The sequence below is a fragment of the Lepidothrix coronata genome, unplaced genomic scaffold (genome assembly GCF_001604755.1).
Source record: "Lepidothrix coronata isolate B3197 unplaced genomic scaffold, Lepidothrix_coronata-1.0 Scaffold9, whole genome shotgun sequence".
Taxonomy (NCBI): Eukaryota; Metazoa; Chordata; class Aves; order Passeriformes; family Pipridae; genus Lepidothrix; species Lepidothrix coronata.
The window spans coordinates 2,750,781-2,778,160 of NW_016690189.1; the positions used below are offsets into that span (position 1 = coordinate 2,750,781).

Here is a 27,380-nt window from a genome sequence, read left to right on the forward strand (position 1 = left end):
AGGACTGTTTCTTCATCTGGCTGCTTTCCTCTAGCCTCTCTTCCAGACACTGGTGCCAGTTTTCTGAGGCTTCCTGTATGTCAAGCTTGTGCCTTTTGGGGGTGTTGCCTTCTCACAGGGCCTTCAGAGAGGAAGCTGCCTGAGAATATAAGCTGTGGTGTATAAAATGTAGCTCCCAGATTGTTTTTCCTGATGAAAAAAAAAGAAACTAAATACCCACATACTTCCGATAAAGATCAAAGTCTTGATTAGAGCTTGTGGAGAAAGAAGAAAAAATTATAGTATTTACAGAGGGAGAAATAAAATGCCTCTAAAGCTAATCCATAGATATACCTGGATCTAATGATCCAGGACTCTGTTTGGGTGTCCCTCTGAGGAAGGTAGTGCCAGGCCGTGGTACAGACTGTTATCTTTGAGAAAATCACAGCTACAAGGGAAACCCAATTCGATGGCTTTGACAAGTCCCCCTCAAAAGCAGAGCACCTGCTGCAGTGTGAGATTCGTGACTTGCACCCCTTTGTTACTGCACCTGGTTCACATGGCTCCCTTCAGCAAGGCATGATGTGCTTCATCTTTCCTTTACTTCACTGTGGATGATACACTTGCCTAATGGTGCTTTGGGTTATTTTTTTCATCAGCACATGTATAATCTTCAGCAGCAGCAACGGCAGGTGCAGTGTGATCAGAACCTGACTCTGTGCAGTCCACTAACCATATTAAGCAATATTTACATTAATCCTAGAATTATTATCCGGGTAAGAATATTGCTTCTATTGCTGTAATCCCATTGCTATTTGCCATCCTTAGCACACAGAGTATTCACTTATGTGGTGTTATTGCACGTTAAATGGAGTTCAGTTTTCCAAACTGTCCATTCACTGTAAAATGTGTGCATATATGTTCAATGAATGCTGTATATATATCTCTGTGTAGTTTTTTAACGCTGGCAGAAAAGAAGCCCGCAGCAGTGACACCGGAACGAGCCGCTAAAGGTGCCATGAGCATCATTTTACACTAGGCGTCTCCCTTAGCTTATTTATTCAACTGCGAGCTGCACCGTGGCACTGCCCACTGAATGTAGTCGAGTGTAGTTAAGGACACACAGATATATTCATACAACGGAGCAGTAAACGTGATATACTGCAATATAGAACAGTGGAGACAAATATTGCTTCAGAAGACCTAGTCAGCACTTAAACTCTAGTCTCAGTTAATTACTGCTTAAACCCCCTTCAAGTAAGCAGTCAAGTTTATGTTTTCGTTTAGGGGTACTAAGGCACAATGGTAAATAGTTTAATTTCTTTCTTGACAGAAAGATATTGATAGTACAGACAAGATAAGTACAACATGCACAAAGCCTAGGCTTGAAAGGTGGTGCTGTGGAAGTTCTGCATCTGAAGCATGAAGTTAGTACAGAAATTAATAATGCGCTGCATGTTTGATCCCCAGGAGTTTAAAAAAGGGTCTTGCTTTCTCATTGTTTACTGTTGAAAACTCACTTTGAAATAGAATTTCAAAACAAATGAAATATTGGTTCCTGGATGTCTTTTAATAATACAAACACTTTCAGACTGGATGGCTGAAGCTTCTGACTCAATGTTAGGACATTGCCAGAAATTGATTCCACATTTCCACCTCTGAAATTCCAAACAGACATGCCAGAATGCTGGATTTTCATCACCTTTCATCATCAGGTGCTCAGTGTGTGCACAGTGACTCTGACCTACTGCATATGTGTGAATTCATGGTGTAATGCTTTCAAGTAGGTCTAGATTGTCTATTGTTTCAGCAAGAGAAGGGTGTATGGCTGTTCCACAGTCAGTGTCATTGCAGAGTGCTTTATCAGGAGGGAGGTAAAAATCATCTGCTGAAAAGGGGTTGACTCAGGAAAGAAGAGACATTACTGGTGTATCCTGAAAAAAGTTTTTCAAGATTTATCTACCATTTTTCTACCTCCTTAATGTATTTTTTCCTTCAGGACTAGCAAAATTATTTTGTGTAGGGCAAGTAAGACAGCTGACAATGGTGGCCATGAGAGGGCAGCTACTGGATAGGGCATGCAAGTGAAGAGCAGAGCAGTTCAGGAGGTAGATATGGCAAAATCTAAATGCCACACCTGGCTGAGGAGATTGCAAGGGATCAAAAAGGGTCACTGCTCAGCTCAGAAATAACTTGCATGGAAAGAAGGGTAGGGGAATACTGAGAGTTGGAACAGCTTTGTGGTGATATTTGGGCTCTTGTCTAAGGGAATTTGCAGGTCAGAGAAGTGGAGGGATAGGAGAGAGATCACTGGAGAAGTATCTCTGAGTTACTCTCATCTGACTTGGGCCCATCCTTACCCACCAAATTGTTCATGGTTACCTTAACATACCCTGAATTTTTCCCATGCTGTTTTAGATAAGCATCTTGTCTTGCTCTTTCCAAATCTGTTATTAGAGATATGGTTTCAGAGACATGTTCCTCCCAACATAGAAAAGTAACTTGTATAGATAAAAATAATATTCTGTATTCCTAGAGAAGTTTTCATGTATGAGCGAAAAATCCCAAGTATCTTCCCCTTTCTGTAGTGCTGTCCTGGCTACTCTCTGTACTTCAGAAGTTGTACTTCATGTTTGTCTTTTACATTTCTTCAATTTCAACAGAAATGCTAGAGAAGCAAATCCTGGGATCTAGTTTTATATTGGACCAGTTTACAAGCTAATCNGGTGCTCAGTGTGTGCACAGTGACTCTGACCTACTGCATATGTGTGAATTCATGGTGTAATGCTTTCAAGTAGGTCTAGATTGTCTATTGTTTCAACAGAAATGCTAGAGAAGCAAATCCTGGGATCTAGTTTTATATTGGACCAGTTTACAAGCTAATCGCAGGCTCCCAACTAGATTATCACAAGTGTAACTGTTGGTCTGGTTTGGGATGTCAAAATAAAAAGGCTGGGCAAGATTTACAGCTTCAGGCTTAACACAGACTTTTCCTTAAAATAAACATGAATTTGTGAATCTATAAAACATGCTCACTTCGAGGAAACACATTGAGAATTGCTAGTGGGGAGAAACTGTAATATGACTAATTAAGAAATTCTCTGTAGGACTGGGATGTGTTTGGGTATCACCTTTTTGGAGCAGACAGCTTCACACAAGTCTCAGAGAGAGGAAGGAAAGGAAGAGGTATTCCTCTACCCTATCAGCTCTCTATGGTTTTGACAAAAATAAGTGCAGTTGCTGAATCATAAGCTTCCCTTGTGGTTGATGAGTTGGTAAGAGTGAAACTAACTATAAGAAAGTAAATTAAAGGCTGATCAGAGATTAAGCCCCTATGGCATTTTTCTTCCTCTTGGATTTTGGCTGTTCCTTATAGACATCTGCTTTTAATCTGTTAATCCTAAATAACTGCAGGTTTTAGATTTCAGAACTGGTCAAGCTTTGCTATGACTCTTGTTATAGCAAATTCCTATGCTGCAAGTTTGATGGCTTTATTTTTGTGTATCTCTGTTTGTAACCTAAAATCAAAAGCAGTAGTTCATCTTTTTGGCTGCAGGTTTTGTAAAATGCACACACACTAGCCCAGCGCTGTGGGTGGCAGTACAGACTTCTGCTGTTAGCCTTCCCAGGATGAAGCTTGTTACAGTCTTCTCCTGTATGCACTGCAACCAAAGCTTTTTGTTAACAATATCTGTGCTGAGCTCTTACATTTCTTAGAATGTTTCAGAACAGATATCTGTAACAACAGGAACCTCCTTACAAACCAGAACCTCTTACTCATCTGAGCTATGCATGTAGAGGTCTAACATTAGGGAATTCAAACACTGGAGGCTTGATATTTACTTATTTTGAAGCTGTGTATGAGTGTAGCAGCAACCTCTCTCCCATCCCCCCAAAGACATTACTTATTCCAAGCTAGTAGTTTAGGCTGTTTAGTCAGTGGCTCTGCTTATAAACTTTTTTACAGGATGCCTTATCCTATTTAAAGATATATGTCAGATACAAGTGGGTTGAATCTTATTCGATGGATCCCTCTCTCTGTTGACTTTGGAAACAATCAGTGCAAACTCTGCAGCTTTATTTTAGACAACTGAAGGTAGAGGAACTGCATTCGCTTCACAGACAAGCAGGGTGAGTGTGGGTCCACTTGCAAGATGTTTGAGCACATCCCCAATTCATCCTGACCTTTTCATGGGTAAGCACAGTGAGTGGGCTGTATTTCTCATCAGACATCTATTGCAGCAGGCAGCACATTCCTGCAAACTGACCCAGAATACTCTCTTGGTTTGAAACTTGTTTTATTTTATTGAATGCTGGCTATGGAAATGGTCTCACTAATACTTATGCAAGGACAGTACTACTTCTAGATAATAATCCACTGCTTACACATGGAAGTGTCCCCTAAGCACCTGTAGACACAGTTCTGCATTAGGAGATTGGTTGGTTTTCTTTTGCAGAACGATTCAGACAGAATTGCTACTTTCTGAAACAGGCGTTCAACCTGTAATAAAATATATCTTCTGTGAACATAATACATTCTGGTTTAGGCTTAAAATTATGCTTAAAATCCTGTTTTATTTCAAACACAGGCAAACCCACTCCCCTTCTTGTTTAGCGCTTTTTTTTTATTCTAGGAACTTGGTTTGCTCACAAGATCCTAATTTCACTTAAAACTCTAAAATCCCTAAAGTTAGTACATGAATAAACAGTTTCTTCTAGTGCAAATGAGGCATATAATTTCGAGCCTTCTGCAACAGTTCCCAAAGGTTCCTAAGTCATACTGGGAGCCTGGCTGTGATAAATACATGCACAAGGTACAACGTATAGGTCTGTGAGATCTGTAGTATTATTCACGAGGGAACTGCAGGTAGATTTTTACATCATTTCTCTCACTCATGGGCATTCATTGACCTTCCATCTATGATTTTTCACTGTAGAAGAAAAAGACAAAAATACAAACTGGTGAGCTTTTCACTTATCAAGGACTATGGAACCCTTCAACGCCCTATAAAGTGCCAGTCAGATCAAATGACACAAACAAAAAAACTAGGGCTAGCACAGCAGAGCCATCAACTTCTCTAAGTAAATGCCACTAACTCTGCATTCTCTGTTATCATTAGATATTGCATCTGAATCTCTGGCATAAGGGAACATGATGCAAGAGTGTGTAAACACTCCTTTGGTTACTGTAATAAAAAGACAGAAAAGGCTTCTTGGATCTCCTACCTCAGTCTGCTGCCAGTGCAGAGAAACATGAGAGAGCCCCAAAGGTAAATATGGGCAATAAAACTTACTAAATTCACTGAAAGAATATTAATTCAGTGTAGTGGAACAGCAAATGCCAGTTAAAACACAATGCACAAATACCTGCAGGCCTGAATGTGGAAAGTGTTGTCCTCCCTGCATGTCTTCTGGGTACTAATTCAGCAATGCACGTGTGGAAGTGCCTTACTGCATCCAGACCAAAGACATTTAAATCACAAATGAAAATACTGTCTACAAGCAAATGCATGTGATAGGTTTAGGGACAGAGATTATTCCGTGATTAAGTGGCTATGTTTTATTGATCAGTAAGGGGCATGAAAAGTGATAGTAAGTTATTTCTTCCTGTTTCCATTTCAAATTCATTGACAGTTAGATTTCACTTATATTTTTCTTTTATCTTATTGTTAAATGTTGGCAAAGACTAGAATGTTAATTTTAGTGTGTATAAATAATTTATTGAATAATAATATATGAAAATGAATTTGATATGCTTCTTTATATGAATGACAGTCTATTATTGAAATTTATTAATCAGCACATTCCACTCAAATTGTTTGAAGAAGAGGAGGGGAAGAGGTGGAGAGGCAGTTTGGAAAAATGCAGTACAGTGGGCTAACTAAATCTGAATACTTGGTCTCTGAAAATGCAGCTATCAGTGTAATTCAAATCATACTGATGAGATACAGAACAGTTATATGCAGTCATAATAACAATTTATATACTGTCAATATTAATAGCAACGTCTGTTTGAGAATACAGTTTTAAAATAGGTACATACAATTTTATTAAGTATAAAAAGACACTGTGCAGAGCACAATACAATATATTTCATCTTCAGCTCTGATAGTTCTCAAACTCCACTGTCTTAATTGATATTGTCACTGATGACTACTGGATAGAATTACTTCTCGGTATAAAAAGAAGCTTCTCGAGATGAATCCATGCTGTTTGGTTTTAAAAATACAGTAATTTCCTTTTAATGGCTACTTACACTAATCAAATACTGTCAAGACTTTTGGCTAGCCTGCATTTGGTTTCTAACATATGCTATGATACTGCCAATTTCCCCTGTTTTCCTTTGTCTTTCTCTGTTTGAGAATAGATCCTTCAAAATACTAATTGTTTCTGACTTTGTTCCAAGTTCTCAACCAGAACACTGGTTTTGACTATTTCTACATTCCTCTCATTACTGAACTTTCACTGACATCAGCTGGAGTTTTCAACATGCAAGGACTGTAGGGTTCTCCCCTAAGCTCCTTTTTCCCCCCAGTCTTTTCTAATGAAGCACAGAAGGCATGTGAAAATGCTTATATTTTTTTTCAGGATTTGGGGGCCCATTTTCTTATTTTCTTGAAAGTAGATGACATCTATAGCCTTCCAGCTTTGACTATCTTCTTTGGAAAAGCAGACATGTAAACTTAAGAACTTAGTTATAGATTTTCTTTGCACATTCCAATTTGGTTTAATTAAAAAAAAAAGAACTCTAATTTCAAATTGATTTAAATGATAATGTGTGAGTCTTAAAAGAAACAACTTACACTTCCTCCTCTCTAAAATACATTAACATTAGACCAGAAAATAAATTAAAAAATACAGAAATGCAGAGATTATGCAATCACAGTAATATCTGCCTAACAAAGCTTGGTCTTTTGCTAACATTAGCTTACCACATTTGCAATACATGCTAAGCAAAGACCCTACTTCTCTAAAAGGTACATTCAGACAATATATATTTTATGGAATAAATATATAATATATCCAGTTATAGATTTCTGAATAGTAACTATAATAGATACAAGCAATACCTAAGTTTAAAAATACAGTTCTAGGCTTCCCTAACTTTACTACTAATAAAATTAAAGCTGACCTAAAACTTTCTCACTCTGTTGATGTATAATAAAATATATGGAAACACCAAGAGTAAAAAGCCAATTGCTTCTACAAATGGAATACTTTATAAATATAGTAAATTGCTATTTCCAGAGGGAAATTTGAAAATTATAAACAGGAAGTTAGGTTAAAACAGCTCTACAATATATAGTACAAAGTGGTTATGAAGCGTGATATATAAGTTTGATGTCTGTGGCAAAATTTTGAACTGATGTAGATGTACATTTCTGGAGATAACTATGGTAGAGAAAGATCCTGTCCTCAAAAGCAGCCAATCTTAACCTCATTGAACAAAATTTTCAGTGACTAAAGAAAGCCAACTGGCAAATTTGTCAGAGTAAGGAGTGCAAGATTAGATCAAACAGAATTATTGGAAGCTCTGGACTTCTCTGTTTCATGGGGTTTACCAATCATGCTTTCTCATTAGGAATAGTCACAGCAGTAATAGGTATCTGTGACTGCTGTGTGCTGAAAAGCCTTATCATGAAGGTACCCTCTGTATGGCTCACTTAACTACATCAGTCTTGTACTGTATATTCTCCAGATGAATTCTGTTTCACATAGTTGTTTCCTTTTGCTGGAATACTGAAGTACAGCTCTGGTTGCTTGATTACTGAACTCTTGATTGAGGCTTTTTCTTCCTTGAGAATAACCTAGAATTAAAGAAACACATTCCTCACATCAAGCACAAAGAATTGAGGAATTAAGCTGCTGGCTCTCTTTGCCTTGCCTTTCTTCCCTTCCAGTTAAAAAAAAAAAAATAAAATCAGTAAAAATACCTTACTTGCTAATGAAAAGATTTAGGTAACTGAAAAAAATTAAAAACTTCACGTGTATGTCCATGTCCTGCAATGGCCTTGTTTTACACAGAAACCCTACTGAAATACTACTGTTTATACCTCCTGTCTGAGTGGAGGCCCTAAGGTGGAATTCAGAACCCACTCAAAGCCTTTGTTTGCATCCACAAATCTGGAATTCTCGTGATTACAGGACAGGGGGTTTACAAGACATATCAGCAGAGGTCAGTGCTAACATTAATAACAATGAAATCATTATGATGAGCTTCAGCTTTTGACCATCTGGGGACTTTCTGAGTCACCTCTGGACTCACATTAGTCCAAACATCCTGTTTTGGGAACAAATAGATATGAGATGTGGAGGGAGATGTAGAGGGTTGGAATGTAAGTCATTGGGACATGCTTCCAACTAGATTTTGTTCAGGCAAATAGAGCAAAGCTACAAATGTATTAATGGCAAAAACTTTCACTGATTTCAGAAAAACTGAATCTCTTAACCTCACATGTCAGATGTTTTGATTACACTGGGAAACTTGCAAACCTCTTGGAAGCTCTTCCAATATTGAATGTCAGTCAAGAGTGAACTAAATACTTCCTACCAAACCTGTACATGAGAAGTAAGCACTTGTAGGTGCCCTGCAGAGTAACCACAGAGTGAAGTTTGGGTTCCCTGTAGCAGGGAAGGGACTAGGAAGAGTTTTCTTCATCTACCACCAGCAAATCCAGATGTTCTGTTTCAGAGTGGCAACTGATTAGCTGAAAATGCATTGAACTGTGTCTAAATCTGGTGGCATATTTTTACTTGTCATAAATGCTCTGGTTTTTAATGCAAAAAATGTTCCTAGGAATTACAGACTTCTTTTGCTTGCAGATAAGCCAGAGCTGCACAGTGGATATTGATCTCAGGGTTATTAGTTTGAAATTGGCTCCAGAATTTGCTAGTGCCTTTAACCTATTTTCAAAATGTATTTTTAATGGGATAAACCATGTGGCAATGCATCAAATAAGCTGTCCTCATCCTGACTGCAGATAAGTGCTTGCTGGGTCCCCAAGGGTACCTCCAGCTTCCTGACTGTCCCGCCCTGGGGCTTCTCCCACCCTGTCCACAGCCCAGGACCTTATGTCAGCCCCCAGGGCCATCATCCCCTGCCCCAGCAATGCTCCAGCAGGGCCAGTCTCCAGCTCCCCATAGCCCTACCCCACCCAGCCATGGGGTCCCACTGAGCTGGACTACCTGTGGGATCATGGCCCAGTCTGTCCCCATCCCCAGGCAGCCTGGGCCTATGGCTACCCTGCTCCTGTCTGGGGCTGGGATGGGCCCTGCTGTCAGACGCTGTGCTGACAGACCCCTGGATGCCTGGGAGCAGCTGGCCCAGGCTGTGTCAGGGTGCTGTCAGCGGACTTTAAGGAAGACCAATGAATCCTCTCACCTACGACATATGGTTTTGCTGTGTAGTTTGCTGCTGTTGCTGCTGCTGAATGAGCAATTGCTGCTGTTGTCGGCGCCGGGCTGTTCTCAGTTTTTCGAAGCGAGCCTCCATCTCCTCCAGCACCTTGGGAGTGTAGCGTACCACCAGCTTGACGCTGTCCTTAGCTGCCTTCAGCAGCTCCACCGCCCGCTCGTGCTGCTCCCCCTCCACGCTCTGACCCCAAAAACACAACTGGGACCCCCAAAAACACCCAGACCCCAAAAAAACCCCATCCAGAACAACCACCGGGACCCCAAAACCCTTCACCCCCTTCAGCAGCTCCACCGCCTTCTCGTGGTGTTCTCCTTCCACACTCTGGGAGCACGGAGAAAAGATTTAATAATGAAAATGGTACTTTGATCTAAAGCTGTGTCTTCTTCATACGGAAAGGCTGTTAAGTTTTAAGAAGTTTCCACACCTGACATTTTTCAAGGGACCATTAAAAGAAAGTGTTAAGTGAGACCTATGCATTGCTGGGGATGTCTTAATTTTTATATTTAAAATAACCTAAATCTGTTTTAGGTTACAATTACAAATCTAATTTCTGATCTGTGTGAAATTGAGGGGAGATATTCAACAAGCTTTTTGCACACAAAAATAATGTCGAAAACCCCAAACAAATTGTTTGCAAGGTACAAAAATAAAATCCTACTTAAATGTTGGTAAGAAATGAAGAAATTGAGAGATTGAAACAGCAGTTCCTTTCTTATGCCCTGTCCCTGCTTGGATCATACAGGGAATGACATGTGATGATTAAATAGTCATCATCATCAAATGGTTTGGGTTGGAATGGACCTTTAAGATCATCTAGTTCCAACCACCTTGCCACAGGGGGATACCTTCTACTGGACCAGGTTGCTCAGAGCTCCATCCAACCTGGCCTTGAGCACTTCCAGGGATAGGGCATCCACAACTTCTTTGGGCAACCTATTCCAGTGCCTCACCACCCTCACAGTAAGGAATTTCTTCCTAATATTTAATCTAAATCTACATCTACCCTCTTTCAGTTTGAAGCCATTCCCTCTTGTCTTATCGCTACATGGCCTTGTAAAAGTCCCTCTCCAGCTCCTTTGTAGGCCCTGTTAGGTACTGAAAGGCTGCCCAGAGGTCTCCCTGGAGCCTTCTCTTTCCAAGTTGCTGAGCTGTACGTGGAGGAGGATGCCTGCTGCTCCCCAGGACAACACGTGTCTTAGGAAGTTAATGGCATTGTTCACGTTTAACATTTATGTGATATGGTTTCTCTGTTGGAAATAAACTAGTCTTTATCTAGTTAGTTGTAAGCAATCAAACTGAAAAACAACTGAAACATTACAAGCTCTTGCTAAAGGAATATGTATTTTTCCTCCCTTTCCAGAAAATGTTTTATAGTAAAATGATATCTGCCGTGAAATCAAAAGTATTCCCAAAGGGGCTTAAGTTCTGATTTCTACGCTAATGTTGTTTGAAACAGTATATTTCCAAAACAGGGATGTGACCCAGCTGTGAAAAGAGTGTTCAATTTCTACTATTAAGTGGACTAAATGGAGTGCTTTTCAGGCATGTGGATTGCTCCACACAGTAAAAAAAAAGGAGGGAAATTTTTAATGGTGTATGATTGTCCACATGTGTTGTATGATATATTCCAAAAAACAAAAGTATTTCTGCACAGAAAAAAACCCCAACAGCCTGCACATCTGAGATCTTCGCATGGATTTTAGACTATCTAAAAATAAGTAATTTTCTTTCCACTTAAAATAAATCAAAGTTTTACCACCTGCCGTGTTTTAAAACTCTTATGTATACCATGCTATTTAAAGTGGACCTATACCCATAGGCTTCTGGACTTCCAAGGAGAAGCAGCAGCATTCAAAATATTTGAAGTTCAATTCATGCAAAAAGAATAACTTGTTATAGCAACTGCCAGAAGAAAACTCTTTCTATTTTCATCTCTCCTATTTGACTGAGTAGTATTGTGCAAGAACAGTGAATAAGAACTACTTCTGCTGTGGCACAATAAGAGCTAAAAATAATGATTCAAAAGTTTCAAAAAGCAGATACAAATGCTTCTACATAGATAATATAAACAATTCCAGCTTATTGCCTTGCTAGTTATCTTCCTTCTCCTGTTAAATATCTTTCAATATATTAATACAAATAATATATTTGACTCAAACCCATGTCTGAGTCAACTGACTGGACTCAAGTTTCTACAGAAATTTTAAGATGCTTTGAAAACATCAATGCATCAGAGAAATAATGAATGTCATTTCAGGTGTTGCAACAATTACCAGAAGCAGAGAAAACCTTCAAAAAAATACTTCAAAATACAAATTTTGAACTGTATGTTCATGAAAGTCCTCCAGTAGGGCCAAAGATCTTAAAGAAAATTCATGATCTGTGATGACCAGATTTGTTAGAAATTGGGAAAAATCAGCTGTACAAGCACTGCTACTGAAAAACTAATTTGGAGAAAGAAGTTGTTTCCTTATAAATATTTGGAAAAAAAAGGAAATTGTTGTGCGTAAGAAACAGTTAATGTGTCTAGTGCTCTAAAGAGAGCCAAAATAAAAAGCTATAGATGAACACAGTGTTTTGTAAAACTGCTGTAATGAACAAGTCACAGATACAAATGAAAACCTCTTCCCCACATCCCCTAGCCCATAACTCTTCAACAGTGTTAGAAGACATGATCATAACTAACTCATGCTGTAACTAGCTCTCTTTTATAATAAGCACATTCTTTGTGACTGGCTCTGATACTGGCTTTTGTAAATACAGGTCTCGCCTTAAGAGAAACCGTACAAAATTTGGCTTTGTTCTGTATTTCATTTTTTGCTTGTAAATCGTGGTCAGTATGGCCTGGCATGGACATTCAGAGGAAACAACAGTGTATTCAGTGGTGGTGTGATTGGTTTTGCTGTGCAACAGCAGGAACTTAGAACAGGCTGTGAACAAACATTGTAAGCTCCCAAGCTACATGATGGTTCTAACTGACATCAATAAGCAATTGTGATTGTTCTGTAGGAGAATACAAGATGATGTATTTTAATACTTTGTTCAACCTAGTAAACTGCATTTAATTAATGATTCTCTGTTTTCTCGCCTGTTTGCCTCTGGCCTTGTTCTTCCAGTTTACAGACAGTATTTTCTCACTAGAAATGAAGGGTCTGACTTTGTTGCTATCCAGGTCAATGGAAAACTCCCATTGACTTGGATTGTAATGGTACAGAATTAAGCCTAATGCTCTGAACCATAACCAAAGAGGGTAAAATAAAAAAGGCAAAGATAGCACTGCTAAAACAAATACTACTCTCTGAACACACCTCGCTCAGGTCTTGACAGCCACAGTTTTCAGTTGCTATTTATGTGATTGCTATACTTATTCTCAATGTCTTCATTGACGCTTGCACTCCTATTTTCAAGGCATTAAAAACCCTGCATAACAGAGCTGCACAAGTGACATAGCAGAGTCCCTTGGAGTGTGGGAAAGGAAAGGGCAAAGGAAGTTGTTTTGCTGTTTGAATTCTTCCACTTCTGCAAACCTCTGAGGCTGTGCTGGCAAAGGACTCCTGCTGGTATCAGTCATTCCTGTATAAGGTACTTTGCTGACTACATTATGCTGGTTGGGGACATTGCAAGGATCTGACACTCATGTTACTTTAGAGCCACCCACCAAACATGGGATTGAATAAAATTGTTTTGGAATACATATATTTACTTAATATGTAATTTTTTAATTATATATATTTACTCTTTTATTTTCATTATTGCATCGGCAGATTGCATCAAAGAGAGGAATGCAAAATACTGTAGAGACAAGAACAGCTGAAAGAACTGCAGATATAGTGTAGGCAAACACCAACAATTACTGTATCCTGGTTCACAGACTTGTTATAAATCTAGAAGAATAAAATCCCACTTTCTTGCAGACAAAAAAGAAAATCTGTTAGCCCACAAGTTGAGAGACTGAGAAGAATATTTCTATTAGGTATCTCTAAAGAAATACTTGGGTGACAAATTAGCCATTATAAATCTATTTTGCATCCTTCCTCTGACTCACACAAGGTATCTGATGAATGCAGAATCTTTGCCAGATATGAAGAGGCATCAGCAAGTGCCTTTGCTGAGCCATCTGCAGGGCTTACTGCTTTCAATTTCCTTTATTTTTAAGGGATGTGGGACAAAAGCATGTAACAAAATCCCCAGTATAATGAGAAAACACTATTTTTTAACATACATTGAAACAGCTCAAGGAACAGTCATCTCAGTCACGCTCAGATAACAAATCTGGATTCTGAACACACAGCTCTAATTTTATGTTGATAATTATGAAGTTGGATAACCATCAATGCCTGAGCACAAACAAGTTACAGATACTCATGTTCCACTGTAGAGCTGTCTGTTCTATTGTACATACTGTATATTATTTGCTTTTCTCCACCTAAATTAAGAGAAGCACAGAGTGAATCAGTCCCAGTGAACAACGCTAACTTAGATCTTTTTTGTCCTGTCTCAAGCTGTCTGCAAACAAATAATCACTTCTATAATGTTTGCCTTTTTAGGAATTATATTTGGGTTTAATTCAGCCCAAAATTGGTTTTTGAAAAGTTGCTCATTACTGTGAAGATGGTGAGGCAATGGAATAGGTTTCCCAGAGAAGTTGTGGATGTCCCATCCCAGGAAGTGCTCAAAGCCAGGCTGGATAGGGCTCTGAGCAACTGGGTCTAGTGAGAGGAGTCCCTACCCACGGCAGGGGTGTCAGAACTAGACGACCTTAAAGGTCCATTTAATCCAAGCCATTCTATGATTCTTTGATTCTATGATTATTTCAAGTATGCAACTGCAATTCAAACTTCAAATTCTGTTGTTCAGATTCTGAACACAAAAATATTTCTCTTGTATCTCTACATCAACTTTCTCATGTCTACATGCAACTGGGAATTTTGTATTGCGGTTTTTCGGTTCTTTGCATTACCTTAATATATATTCTAGAGCACACGCATGAAATTTTTGAAAAGAGATTCATAAAATAGAGGTGACAAGAGGGTCATATTAAATATATCTTGACATCTGAAGGTTCACCACTTTCTTTTCTGTTATTTGCCTAGATGCTGTTGACAGTAAAAGGATTTTTCAAACCCATCCATCAATTAGTGAATTAAAACTCTTTTTGTCTGCCTTTTTATTCACCTGTTGGAAGAAATGCTGAACAACAAAATTCTTTGATCTACTTCCAATTAGTGAAGTTCAGGCAATTTACTTCATGAAATATTCAGTTTATTTCTTTTTCTCTGAGACTAAATTACTTTCAGTAGCTTTTCTTTTTTTTATTTTGTATCTTTTCTTTCTCATTGTGTATTGGTGCAAGACAGTTTCCAGAAGTAATATTTCTCTTTTGAGAACATTATAGTTGATATAAGAAATGGTAAAAAGTCTGTCTGAAGTGTTGCAAAAATATTTTTTCAAGAGAAAGAGGATATTTTTGAGAGAAACAGACGAAAACACAAAAGCATGTAGAAGAGGGCATTTTTTAAATTGTTTATGGGCTTGCAACAAAGAAGAAATTTAAGTTGTAAAGTCTTATATTTATGACTGGATTTAGAAATTGCTTCTTCATGCCTTTGGTGCATTTAAATGTGAGGTTTAGATGGTGGTTTACACAAAAAGGATTACATTTTCATAAAGGGAAGTGTAGGCTTATATGAGCAAGTCTGCTTATCTTTTCACTACTTTACATTCCCTTGTAAAAGGGAACAAAAGCAATGAAATGCAGATTTTGACCATATCGTGGAATCAGAGCCTTGTCCTGTCTATTCCAACAGCCCTTTTATTTTTACCTCCATGTTGATATTCACAGTAAAACTACTGCAAAATACTCCACCTTGACTTCCACAAAAAATTAATAAGTAAAAAATGTACCTGTTTACTGAGAATACATCTCCCTGTATATGTACATTTCTAGAGCTGACTTCTCTAACAAAGATATCATCAGACAGCTCAATGAATGTCACTGAAAGAAATCTAGAATGAACCTTCCAGTGCAAATCAGCACCAAATGCGCTTACCAAATTTCTTTTGATTTTATGTGTTCAAAGGCTCTGAAGGTCACAAGACTGCACAAGTGCCACTCACGCGGCATTACTGTGCTTAGAAAGGGCTGTGTGCCTCAGAGGCTATGAAATGAAAGAAAAACAGTTTGTTATTAGGCTTTTACTGCAAAAGGAAAATTATCAATTAAGGACATAGCTTCTTTGTAAATTAGGCAGGTGGTACAGATTCAAAATGAAGCTCTTCAAGCACTCTCCAGTGCCAGGAACTGTAGTGGCACAAAGTTGTCAATGGAGCTTTGCCTCACTGCATCACAAATGCACACTGAGGGTCTCTCACAGAGCTAATTCTTTTTGTTTCGTTTGGCTGCATTTTAAATCATGGTATTAGAAATATGTGAAAAATGAAAATCCAGATGAAAATGAAAGCGCTATCAAATTTCCACATACCACTCCATTAACTGAAAGCAGCTGGTCCCCACGTTTGAGCCCACCATGCCTTTCTGCCACTCCTCCAGGAATGATGCGAGAAATATAAATAGGTGAATTTTGCTCTTTTCCTCCCATGACATTAAAGCCCAGGCCTTCCTCAGTCTTTGGCAGCTCCACCACACGCGGGTGTGAATGGCCTTCGCTTGCAGCAAATGCAGCAACTGTTGCCTGGAAGAAAAAAAATGAGTGATTTGGCTATTTAGGGAGAACAGTGATAGACACTGATGCTCATTTGCAGGAAGATCTCCTTCCTGTGAAAACATTTCAGTATCTTACTCTGACATTTTCTGATTTTCTGAAAGTATTTTAAAAATATTAAGTTCTATGCCAATATTTTTGAAATAAAGGAATAAACAGAGGAACACAGAGTTCAGGTGACTTGCCAAAGATAACACAAAAAGTTAGCAGCAAAGCCAGAAGGCCCCCTGGGAAGCCTTACTCTGTGGTGGCGAACCTTTATGATCACTAGTGCATTTCTTCTTTGCCTTTCCATGGGAAGAAAATCTATTCCTGTGGGATAAGATAATGTGATCTCTAATGTGTTCCTAATTGAAATAAAGTGGATGAACTGAATTGTTAACTCTTTGCTTTGCTTTAAGAGTTATGGAATTATTTATTTTAAATCCTAAAATTATATTCTTCTGTTAAAAAGTTTAATTTATAATCTTTTTGAAATCTCACAAAGTAACTCCTGAACAGGAATAGGAGGTTTTATTATATAACTGGATCAAAATTTTTATTGAAAAATTAAATCTTAAGACAGCAGATATATAAATCAATTAGAAAAATCCTAGATTGTTAATCTTATTCTAGGAAAAAAAGAAGTAACAGACTGTAAAGCTTGCATCCAGAAAAATGTTACATTTTTACTTCATTTTTCACTACAACCATTTTCTTACTTATAGATCTTAGTAAATCAGTAAAGAAACATTAAGAAAATCTTTTATACTTTTCAACATGTGCTTGTAGATCAAACTGCTTCAACAGTTCTACATTACACTAGTATTTTTAAGCATTCTAAAATGTTTATGCTTAATAGAAGCAATTGGATGACATGACATAATGGAGCATTCTCAATTACATGTTTTTGCACATGCAGAACTTGTCATCATGCATACATTTTATGTCAGACATGAATGCACTAGGAGGATGAAATGCAGACAGCCCAGAAATAACCAGGAAATATTGTGATATTGAAACATTGCTCTGTAACCTGCTGTTCTATATGAATAAGAAATGAGAATGGGAAACACTAATTGGACTTCTCCCCATTTACTAAATAACATAGCAATAATTTCTATATTTATCTGCAGTGTAAACAAATCAGGATTTCATATACACATTTCTCTATATAAAACCACAGAACTTACCAAATTTACATTGACCATTAACTTTCACTTAGAAGGTTAAAATCAGAACAGCCTACAGAAAAGAATGTCCTATTTAATAAGGAAAATACACTGTAATTTAAGGTATATTAGGCTATTTGGTGGCTATTATAGAGCTTGCTTCTCTGAAGTACTCTAAAATAATTTTGTAACATGCTCCCAACCTTCACCTTCTGATACAGCTTTAAATTAAAATCTCTTAACATAAATACATAATGGTAAGATCTTAGTTCCATTAGGATTTCAGGGAGTTTATCTCCACAGGAATGGACCATAAACCAGTATCTCTAAAAAAGATTTATCAATTTTGCAAGTTTACCTATTTTGCATAGAATCTGCTATGCCACATAGAAGATACTGTTCCGTACAAAATGATAATGGGAAAAAGAAATCCATTTGGATTCCCTTGTTTGGAAGCATCTATCTTTGGGCATGTTATAAAAATACAGAGCATATTTCATACTGGCACATAGAATGTGTTCTTTCATGGTTGTATGAATTCCCCTAGAAAATTATCATCTTAGTAACAGCAGCAGTGTAGCTGCCACAGTCTAAGGACAAGAAAGGCGGGTCCTCATGGACAAAGACACAATGTATTTAAAAAAAACAGGCAACGTATCAGAAAAAAACCAGGCTTGCATTTGACTATGGAATCAAAAAAACGTTGACCAGGCCATTTCTCTCATTGTTCATCCTTACCACTTGCTCAGTACCTACAGTTTCCATTACTCAAAAGGGGAATTTTAACTGTTTAGTTTCTATCTCCCAAATAATTGTGTCCTCTCTGGATGAGATGTATGGGAAAATAGTCCCTTAAAATATTGGTTGTTGCAGGCAGACTTCTACAGAATGAACCAGTTTTGCTTTTGCAAAGCAACTTTTCAAAAAGCATCATATTCCATAAAATCATTCTCTTTTCTTAAGCTACAGAAGCAGCATAAAGGTTGAAATTTTCCATTATGATTGTTACCTGGGAAGTAGCACTGGTTCTAGACTCTGGGCTGCCACTGATGTCTAAATTTTCTTACAGTGTACACACGAATACCTGAAACACACACGCGCACAGTCAATTACTAGATCACTTTGGTAACACATATTTCAACAGTTGCACATATCCTACCTTTGCAGTGGCCCTGGCTCGGAATTCGGGACAGCCATTAACAGTTATGGTTTCATGCATGTATTGATACACCTAAAACGTTTATGAAAATAAAATGAAATTAATTATAGAAGCAAAACAAGGACTTTATATTAACCCAGACAGTAGAGTCCCTTTCCCTCGTAAGACTTTCATTAACGGTGTATTCATGCAATCACACAGTCAAGTGTCTGCTAAACTTGAGCGTGCTTAGGTTTATAGAGAACATCAATCTGTGTTTCTCATGACACTTTGCAAACTTAACAACACAGTTCCCTTCCCATTTCTAGTGATCAGTTTCCCAAAACCAGAACAGTTAAGTTCTATAATATCAAAAACTGGTGTCTCCAGGCAACTGACTTGAATGCAAATGATCTGAACTGATCTGAGTGGTGTCTCAGCCTCCAACAATGGCTTCTTTGTTCTCTGAACTTTCCTATGAACTAAAGACTTGGGAGACTGATGTTAAAAAAATATGTAAGTTGCTCAGCATACAGAAGAAGAAGGCTGCTCAGCTGAAGACTGGAAGTGAAAATAAAGTTTTGGAGAAAGGTCACAATACTAGCTTCCATCAACTATAACTAGGAAAAGCGAAAAGGGCTGGCAGTCTGATAGGTCAGACATGATCAATGGGTAAGATTATCCTTTAGAAAATAATTGTACATTCACATAAATTGCATACAATCAACATTGCCAATATGTATAACTTTCTGTTGCTTTTTTCTGATATACACTCTTGTCCCACTTCCCCTGGTCCTTAACTCTCCCTTTTAAACATCTTCAGAAAGGAGAAGCAAAAACGCTCTATCTTCCACTGCCTTTGTTCTCTAGATTTGTCACACTCTTCGATGAAAAATAACAACCAATGCCTTGATACTAGCTAGTTATTTTGATAGCAAACTTAAAAAGATAAAAATATTTACATATAATATACAGAAAGCTTTTTGAAAGACAAAGATCAATGCAAACAAACCAAACATTTACATTTAATTTTCTTATAAAATCACCAAGCACAAAAAAATGTTCCTATGACCACTGATTTACGGTGGGCATTTTCTTGACCTACTTCATGAGAAATTTTGTCTTTTCATGTGTTTATGTCTCAGGCTGCATTCCTCAGAGATAACCTTTGCTGGTAAAGTATGTTAGCTCTTACAACAATCTCCTTAGGTTCCTTGAGGAGTGCAGGTTCAATTGCACTTTCAAAAATATATTTACCTTTCAGCCATTTGTTGATACTTTAGCAGGAGTGCCAAAACTTTCCTCTTTGGTAATGTAAATGTTACTTTGGGAGAGGAGTCAAATCCTGTACTTAATTGACCTATAAACAATGACTTCTCCCACTGATAGGTAAAACCTCCCCATTCCCCTGTCCTGATGACTTGTATTGCCTGTTATTATAAAACTGAACACACTGACAAGCATATGCAACAAACATCTAAACAGAACTAAGATTTGTGGCTCATTTCTGACTTCAGTGGGCAGTCATAGTGTTAATTAAGCACTCTTGCATAGCAAAGTGTTTGGGATGACTGATCCCCAAACCTTTTTTTAGGGATATCATACACAAGTAAAAGGCAAAAAAAAGAAAGAAGATAACAAATGTAATCCATTTTAGAGAACTAAAATATGCTAAACACTTTCAAAATACAGCAAAAAGATTATTTGAGTATTGTCAGCACATATGTCATTCTAGAACTGAATTTAAAAAACCTGGGCAGAGACAAAAACTGAGACAAGGGGAGTATGCTGAAAAGTTTCCTGCTTTCTCCATTGGAAATGAAATCTTGCTTCCATTGGTAACATTGACCACAGTGTATGCCAGGATTTTGCCCTTAATTTAAAAAATATGGGAAAAGAAAGTTCTTTCATAGCCTCTAAAGGATCTCTGGTTTGGTTTGTTTTTTGTACTGGATGATGTCATCATAAAAATGGGTTCAGCCTATTTACTCATCAATAGGCTGCACAGCAAGTTCAAAGTTTATTGTATTATGTTGTAGGGCATATTGTTATATAAGAACAGCCACTACATTATATAAGAAGAATACTGTGTAATTGCAGTAATGAGTCATTAAATACTTGTTTCTTTAAAACCCATACTGTACTGAACTAGTGTTAATGCTGTATTTTCTTCAGGTTCCCCTTCATCTTAAAGCATGAGAGCAGACTGTACCTATTGTTTTTGCTTGCACAGGTATAAATGCTGTGGGTTTCTATAATGTCTAAAAGCATATATTTGAATACTGAACTGTTATTACTTTAAATTTCTTTGCAAACAGGTCACAGTATTTCATATAGAGGAAAGTTCTTTAAAACATTCATTATTAAGGTGAAATATCACCAAGCTGATTACTTTCACGTGATTACTTGCTAAGTTTGATGTCATATAACTTTCTATTGATTGCATCCTATCATCCTACCAGTATCTAGCTGGTAGCCTTCGTAATACTCAGTATCCTGGTAACTAACTTGCTGACCGCTGAAAGAACAGACTCACTAGTGTGTGATTCAACTAGTATGTTAAAAAAGAATCCAGCTACTCAAAAACTTGTGAAAAAATATGATCAATAATGTCATACAATCCTTGGGTTAATTTGTAAATTCTCCATGCTAAAAGATTTAAATGCTCTCCTGCAAAGAGTTATCCATGAACATAGTATCTACAGTACAGTTCTTAGAAAAAAGTCTTGCATGTCAAATCTCACTCTCTATAAGCAACAGATGCAACCAGTCTTGAATATTTGCTTGACATATTTGTAAATCTAATTATCCTATTTGACTGTTCATAATGCTTAATGTAATTTGAGTTTAAGAATGATAAAACATACACCCACATAACTATCTTATTACTAAGTCAGTTTAACAACCAAACACAGATTAATCATACCTGTTCCACCAAGCCCCTTGCACTCTTTGTAGAGTTCAGATCTAATCACTGCTCACTCTCAAAATGCACAAAAAGTACACTGAAGTCCATAAACAAATGTTGTTTTCCTGTAGCCACACTACCTCCTGTGCTGTTTTCAGCACCACCTTAGCCATGATTTGTGCACAATGAATCCATTCTGCTGCCTCTTCTATGTACACAGAACACATAAACTGAAAATCTCTTTGTTCTCAAACTGAATAACGTGGCATTTAAATCCTCCCATTGTGGAAAATAGCTTCATGTTAAATCCACCGTACATGACAAGTAATTGAAGTGGTTTTATAAAATCATTTCTTTCTATGTTATTATTACATTATGCATTATCTATTACATATATATACACACACAGATAATTATCTATTGCTCAGGACAGTATCTAGATGGTTACTATGGCAGTAATTTGAAAAAGAGCTGCACATCTATTTTTGTATGTACGGCTATGTCTTTTTTGAATGTCTATAAGACTACATGGGTGTTTAGTAATATTATTTGCTGACAGACTCCATACACAGCCTGATGGTCTAGTGCCTAGGGAAAAGAGTTTCCACGATACATTAACAATAGAGATTAAATTACAGGTGAAATGTCAATGTTTCAAGACGCAAAGCTGCAGCTGTAAGGTAAATGGTAATGTTTCAGATCATTTTCCCCCCAGCGATTTCAAGACTGCCAGTGTCTGTGCGCTGAATGTTCATTGGGTAAAGGCGTATTGCAGACAAGGGTTTGTTCACACAGATCTCATTTGTGCTGTGGAGCAAGACCTACTCGGCTTTGTTTGCGCTTTCCTGTGGTGCAGAGAATACAACACTCCCACCAAGAAATACTCCTGAAAGCATGAATACAGACTTTTTTCAGCTTCTGCAGGTAGTCTCCTCAGACACCATAATCTATTCGCCCACAGTACTCAAAGATTACGAAAAGAGCAAGGGAGGTAAACTACAACTAAAAAATCTGAACTTGGCAGTGAATCCTCCTTGCACTGTGGCAGCTCTCACAGGCACAGAGAAATGCACTTCTCCCAGCAGGAGCTGTAGTGAGTCAGAGGCAGCAGGTATTATTGTTACATGATGGTCCTCATCCCCACACATTCAGCTGGGAGGCAAAGCAGATGGTTTAGGATTACTGAAGCTCAGGAAGGGGGACTGCCTTACAGATAGTTTAGGAGCTAGCTTCTTACCTAAAATTACTCCTTACGGACTCATAACAAAGCAGCACATTATTTAGGGCTGGGCTATTTAAGTCAATGCAAAGCTTTAGGAGAAGGTCCAGGAATAACAGTGCACTTAGCAGCCTGTTTTATAAAGGTGGCTAGAAGCAGCATTCTGTTTACAGCCTGAATGATGCAGCATATTTTCTGATGGATTCTCAAAGTTAGAATTTAATTAAACAATTTTATTCCATTAACTTCTCTAAGAGGTATTCAGTGCTTCATTCCCTGATGAAATATGTAATTCTAAGTACAACTGTACCTACAATAATGATGCTCAACTTAAGGACAACTTGGTCTGAACACCAGAAAGGAAGACGCATGAGGCAGAAATCATTTTATAGCAACGAACTAGAGCTCAAAACACTCCACAAACACAATTCAGACCTGTGAAGTAGCAGGCCCAGATAAAGTTTTCTGAAATTTTTAAGCGGGGAAGTAACCTCTTTGAAAATGTTAGGAGTTTCTCAGCATATGAGATAATAGATGTAAGTAGTAGCAATGGGCTGCGTTTCCACAGTGTATGCAGTATGATAATAATAAAAAGACATTAAAACACTTCCTGCAAGAAGTCACAACCTAAGTGACTTAGGTACATCATAGGTAAGCAGGTAAAAAGGTGAAATGAAGAAGAAACTTGCAAAAAGACCGATAAATTATGTTTAACATATAGATTAGCATCATCTGGCATCGTATTAGTTCATCTGCCATATTTTTGTTGCTTCAGTGTAGAAAAGAAATGTGTATCTATTTTTGGAAGACAACTTTGAAGGAAGGGAAGACAAGAGTCGGACAGACAGTAGAGAGGGGAGAGTTACCATGAGAATAACCAGTGCAAGGAAGACATAATTGTTTTCACTGTGCTTTTGCAGTCATGTCAATGGAACAGTATACATGTGTGCATCCTTGCAGAACTGAGGCTAAGCTATAAAAGAGAGATTGTTATTTACTTACACCTAAGTACAATGCTTCTGCCATCAACTAGCTGAATCCTTGTCTTCCTAACTGCCTTCATATGTTGGAAATGATGAAGCAAATATTTCTTCCTTCTAATATGTCAAGTGAAAAGGAGTATCTCAATCAGTCTTATACCATGGTGAGAAGAACAGAAGATGCTTTAATCAGCATAGCTGTTGTCCTCTCTTCTCCCTTCTTCTCAAAATCAGGTGCTAATTCTCAGGACTTTAGCCTCCTGATCTGTGTGAAGGACCAGGAATCAGAACAGGGAAAATCTCAGAAGTGGAAAAAGATGTACAGTGATTGAAAGGACTTTATGATGCAGGCTTTATAGCTATTATGTACACACACTTTGAATGTTCCCCCAGAATTTGTATCTTCTGGGCATGTCCTGGTCTGTTCACCTCCCTGCTCCCCTGTTTCTCTGCTGATTGGCTGGAGAAGCTCCATTCGCCCCTTCTCTCCCCGGTTTCTCCCACGTTCCTCCCCCTTTTGCCCGTGTCCCTATCCTGGTTTGGACCCCCAGTTGTCTATCTCATGCTCTGCCCTATGTTCTGGCCCTTACCCCTCCTGAACTGATAAAAGACCGGGTGCACACGTGAATAAAGTATTCTACCTGCATCCCACCCTCGTGTCCCGGACCCGTGCTGTGCCATGGTCCCATCCTCCCCTTTCGGACCGCGGCAGATCTGAGACCCACTCATCATCTCGCTGTGCAAGAACCAGCCCTTGGGGCAGGGCAGGAGAACAGCTGATCTTGCGACTGGGGGAAGTTACAGAGCACAGTTGCACTGCAGAGCTGTGGAGTCTCCACTGTGGTGCCTGTGAATACTTTGTTTCTGTGAGCAAACTTCCACCTGCAGCGTCAGTTGTGTCTTTCACCCCACTCTGTTTCCATTACTTTTGACTCTTTCACATTCTGTTTGGTATTTTTTCCTTACCCACAACCTCTTGCCTATATTTTTCCATTCTTAGTCCAATACATTTATGTCTGTGGAGAGAAATGTATTGATTTATACAGCTGGACAGATTCCACCAGAGCTATGCTTCAGCACTAAATTCAGATCATGCTTGACCACATCTGTAAGCAAGGACATTTTAAATGCTACAAAGATCAGGAGGGACTCTGGTAATCTTTAACCTCTTATACACCATAAACCATGGAATCTTCTCTAGTAATTTCTACACCAATCATCATTTTTGCTTGAACTACAGAGTCTTCAGAAAGTTCTGTGAATTTCAAACCTCCAACATGCTTAGGAAATTGTCAACTGAATAACAGCATTTCCATTAAAAATGGATTATTTCTAACCTAAATATGTCCAATTTCAAACTATATTTTTTATATATTTATTTTTTTAATATATATTTATTTATATAATTTTTGGTAATCTTTCCTTCTTCTCTACTGGAACTAGGTGTAGGTCTTTGTCTCATTTTGGACATCTATGCCCTTTATAACAGGCTTGCTGATATTTCAAACAGTATTTGCTTTTCTACAAAATAACTCACAAACAGATCTAGTTACCCATTTAAGATGACAGTGGAACAGATGAGGACATAAAAGAGTGAAAACAAGTCAAACATAACCAAAAGTGTATATAAGCAGCGTGGAAGTATCCAGCTGACCAGATCACAATTCCTCTTTCATATTTCCTCTTTCATAATGACTTTTTACGTCTGTAATCTTACTCAAGCTCAAAACCAATGCAGTGGAGTGCTTCCATTCAGCCATAAACCTGTGCTAGCTCAATGAAAGTGAAAAATCTCTGGTGATGGTGCGTTTAGTTTTGTTATCTCTTTAATATCAAATGGAATTTCTGTTTTTGTGTCTGTGTTCTGCTTTTTAAAAACTACCTCATGTGATAAGCATGTTTGGAAAAGCACATCTGCATCATAAGAGTGTTTTCTCCACCAGAGCTACAGCCCCTAGCTAAGATACTGTCCTAAACACTGTCACAGACCATAGTCCAGAAGACAGTAGTTCCACAGGGTAGCTGAAAGCAGGCTGATTTTCTATCTACCAAGATGACTTGAAAAATATTAACATTGTTTTTTTCCTTGTGTTAATAGCTACTTTTATCTTTGTTAATTAAAAAATTTAAGTTAATTAAAAAAATTTTGGAAGAGACTATTCTGGAAGACTGAAAAGCAAGAGAATTTGAGAAGACTTTCTAAATAGCAGTCCTTGTGAGGGACAGAACCCCAGAAAACTACTAGTTGTGGAAGAACACCATGGATGTCATGTACACCCACCACAACTACATGGTTGCAACAAACTTAAGAGTCTTCTTAAACAAGGTTGCTTGAGCAAATGAATCACAAAGGCCCATTTTGTTATAGGACTATGACAGGTGTTTGAGTAATCCCGACAGAAGAAGAATTAGGCAATCTCACACCCATGTTCACAGGGTATATACAATACATAATCTTCAGTCTGGCCCTGAGTGCAAGCTGACAAAAGTTCTTTTGTCAATGTCAAAAGGACAAGTCGAGAGACACCTGTGAGTACAGGGAGGTTGAAATGGTTGAAAAGTACCTTTGAGAGGAAGGCATTGTTCTTACTGGAAGCACCAAAAGGTCTGTAATACATAAGTTGTTGCCTGCAGCTACTGAATTTGGACAACTGAATTTGAAAAAGCTGCTTTGTGACAACTAGTCTGTATTAATGAGCTATTTATATCTGACAGAATGTGGTCATTCAAGGTTGCTGGCATTCTGAATATTTTTACATTATAAGCTCTCATTAGCCTTTGAGCACTTATATGTCTGCATTGGGAAACCTGTTGGTGTTTATTTTCAAAACCAAACTTCTGCATCATTTTCACAATTGTTGCAACAATCCCCTTTCATGAAGTAACACTGCATGAATGTTGCCACATGATGCAGTAGGGATGCTAACCCATTAAGAAGCTCAAACCTGTAAATGAAATTCAGTCTTGTTTAACAACCTGAGGAGATGACACAGTTTTAAATTCAGACCATGTGGAAGAAATATTATGAATGTTGGCTTTAACGCTGAGGATATTTTATTTAACAGTTTCCTTCTTTGGGAGCGGGGATTATGGAGGAAACTAGGTCAGTTTTACCTAAGTGAAAAAAATGAGCCGAATCTTGATGCATTATTAAGCTGTCCTTAGGCGGTAGGAGAAAAACAGCACAGGCCTGAAACAGTGTTAAAAATAAATTAAGTATAATCACTTCAAGGGTATAATATTTTAATTTAGGGTGTAATACTTTATGAAGGCTCAAGTTAAAATGGCATTTTTCATTTTTTTTGTGTGGAAAAGGGTGGAATGTACTCTGCTCTGACAGTATCTGTGGTGGTGTCTGAAAGCTGACACAAGTTTTGGTCCCCGAGTTCTTGCCATATGATCCTGCGTCTGTCCAAGAAACAACCCAACAGGGGTTACAGGCTGGGGCCAGAACCTCTTTCCTCCCTTATGCACAAGCAGAAGAATGTAGCAGATGTACCAGAATATGCATGCTGTCACATCCTCTGCACATATTGGGTGAGTCAATTGAAACACTCCTGGTGTTGGTGTTAGGACACACAAGACCTCTGTGTGATTCCTCTTCTTCCCTCCAATGTCAATTCCATCTGGAATCATCACTGACACTGTAAAGTGAATAGAAGCTGCTTTGCACTCTTTTAAGAATAAGGAAAAATAGACTTTTATTTGCAAATAAAAACTACTCGTATAAGGAACAAGAAAAATCTAATTGGCTCATTCAGTTTATTTCATATGCCTTACACACTGTTCTATACACTGCTCTAAGTCAACGGCAACTGCGATCTGGTGTCTTTGAAGACAGTGCTACAGTTGTTTCAGAAATTGTATG

General features: G+C 38.0%; 1 protein-coding gene across 3 annotated transcripts in view; it reads right to left on the bottom strand.

Annotated features, from left to right (window-relative positions):
- Positions 1-5,673: 5,673 nt before the first annotated feature.
- Positions 5,674-27,380, bottom strand: part of LIN7A (lin-7 homolog A, crumbs cell polarity complex component) — a 48,962-nt gene continuing 27,255 nt past the window's right edge. Inside the window, exons 3-7 of one of the 3 annotated variants that reach the window (XM_017804567.1) lie at positions 18,427-18,498; positions 15,877-16,086; positions 9,671-9,715; positions 9,366-9,529; positions 5,674-7,787 (exon numbers count right to left, since the gene is read on the bottom strand). In XM_017804567.1, the coding sequence (XP_017660056.1) occupies positions 7,745-7,787; positions 9,366-9,529; positions 9,671-9,715; positions 15,877-16,086; positions 18,427-18,498 (534 nt within the window). In that variant the 3' untranslated portion in view covers positions 5,674-7,744. Of the gene's footprint in view, positions 7,788-9,361; positions 9,575-9,670; positions 9,716-15,876; positions 16,087-18,426; positions 18,499-27,380 lie in introns of all 3 variants that reach the window. The other 2 variants (XM_017804568.1, XM_017804569.1) reach the window with 2 other exon arrangements.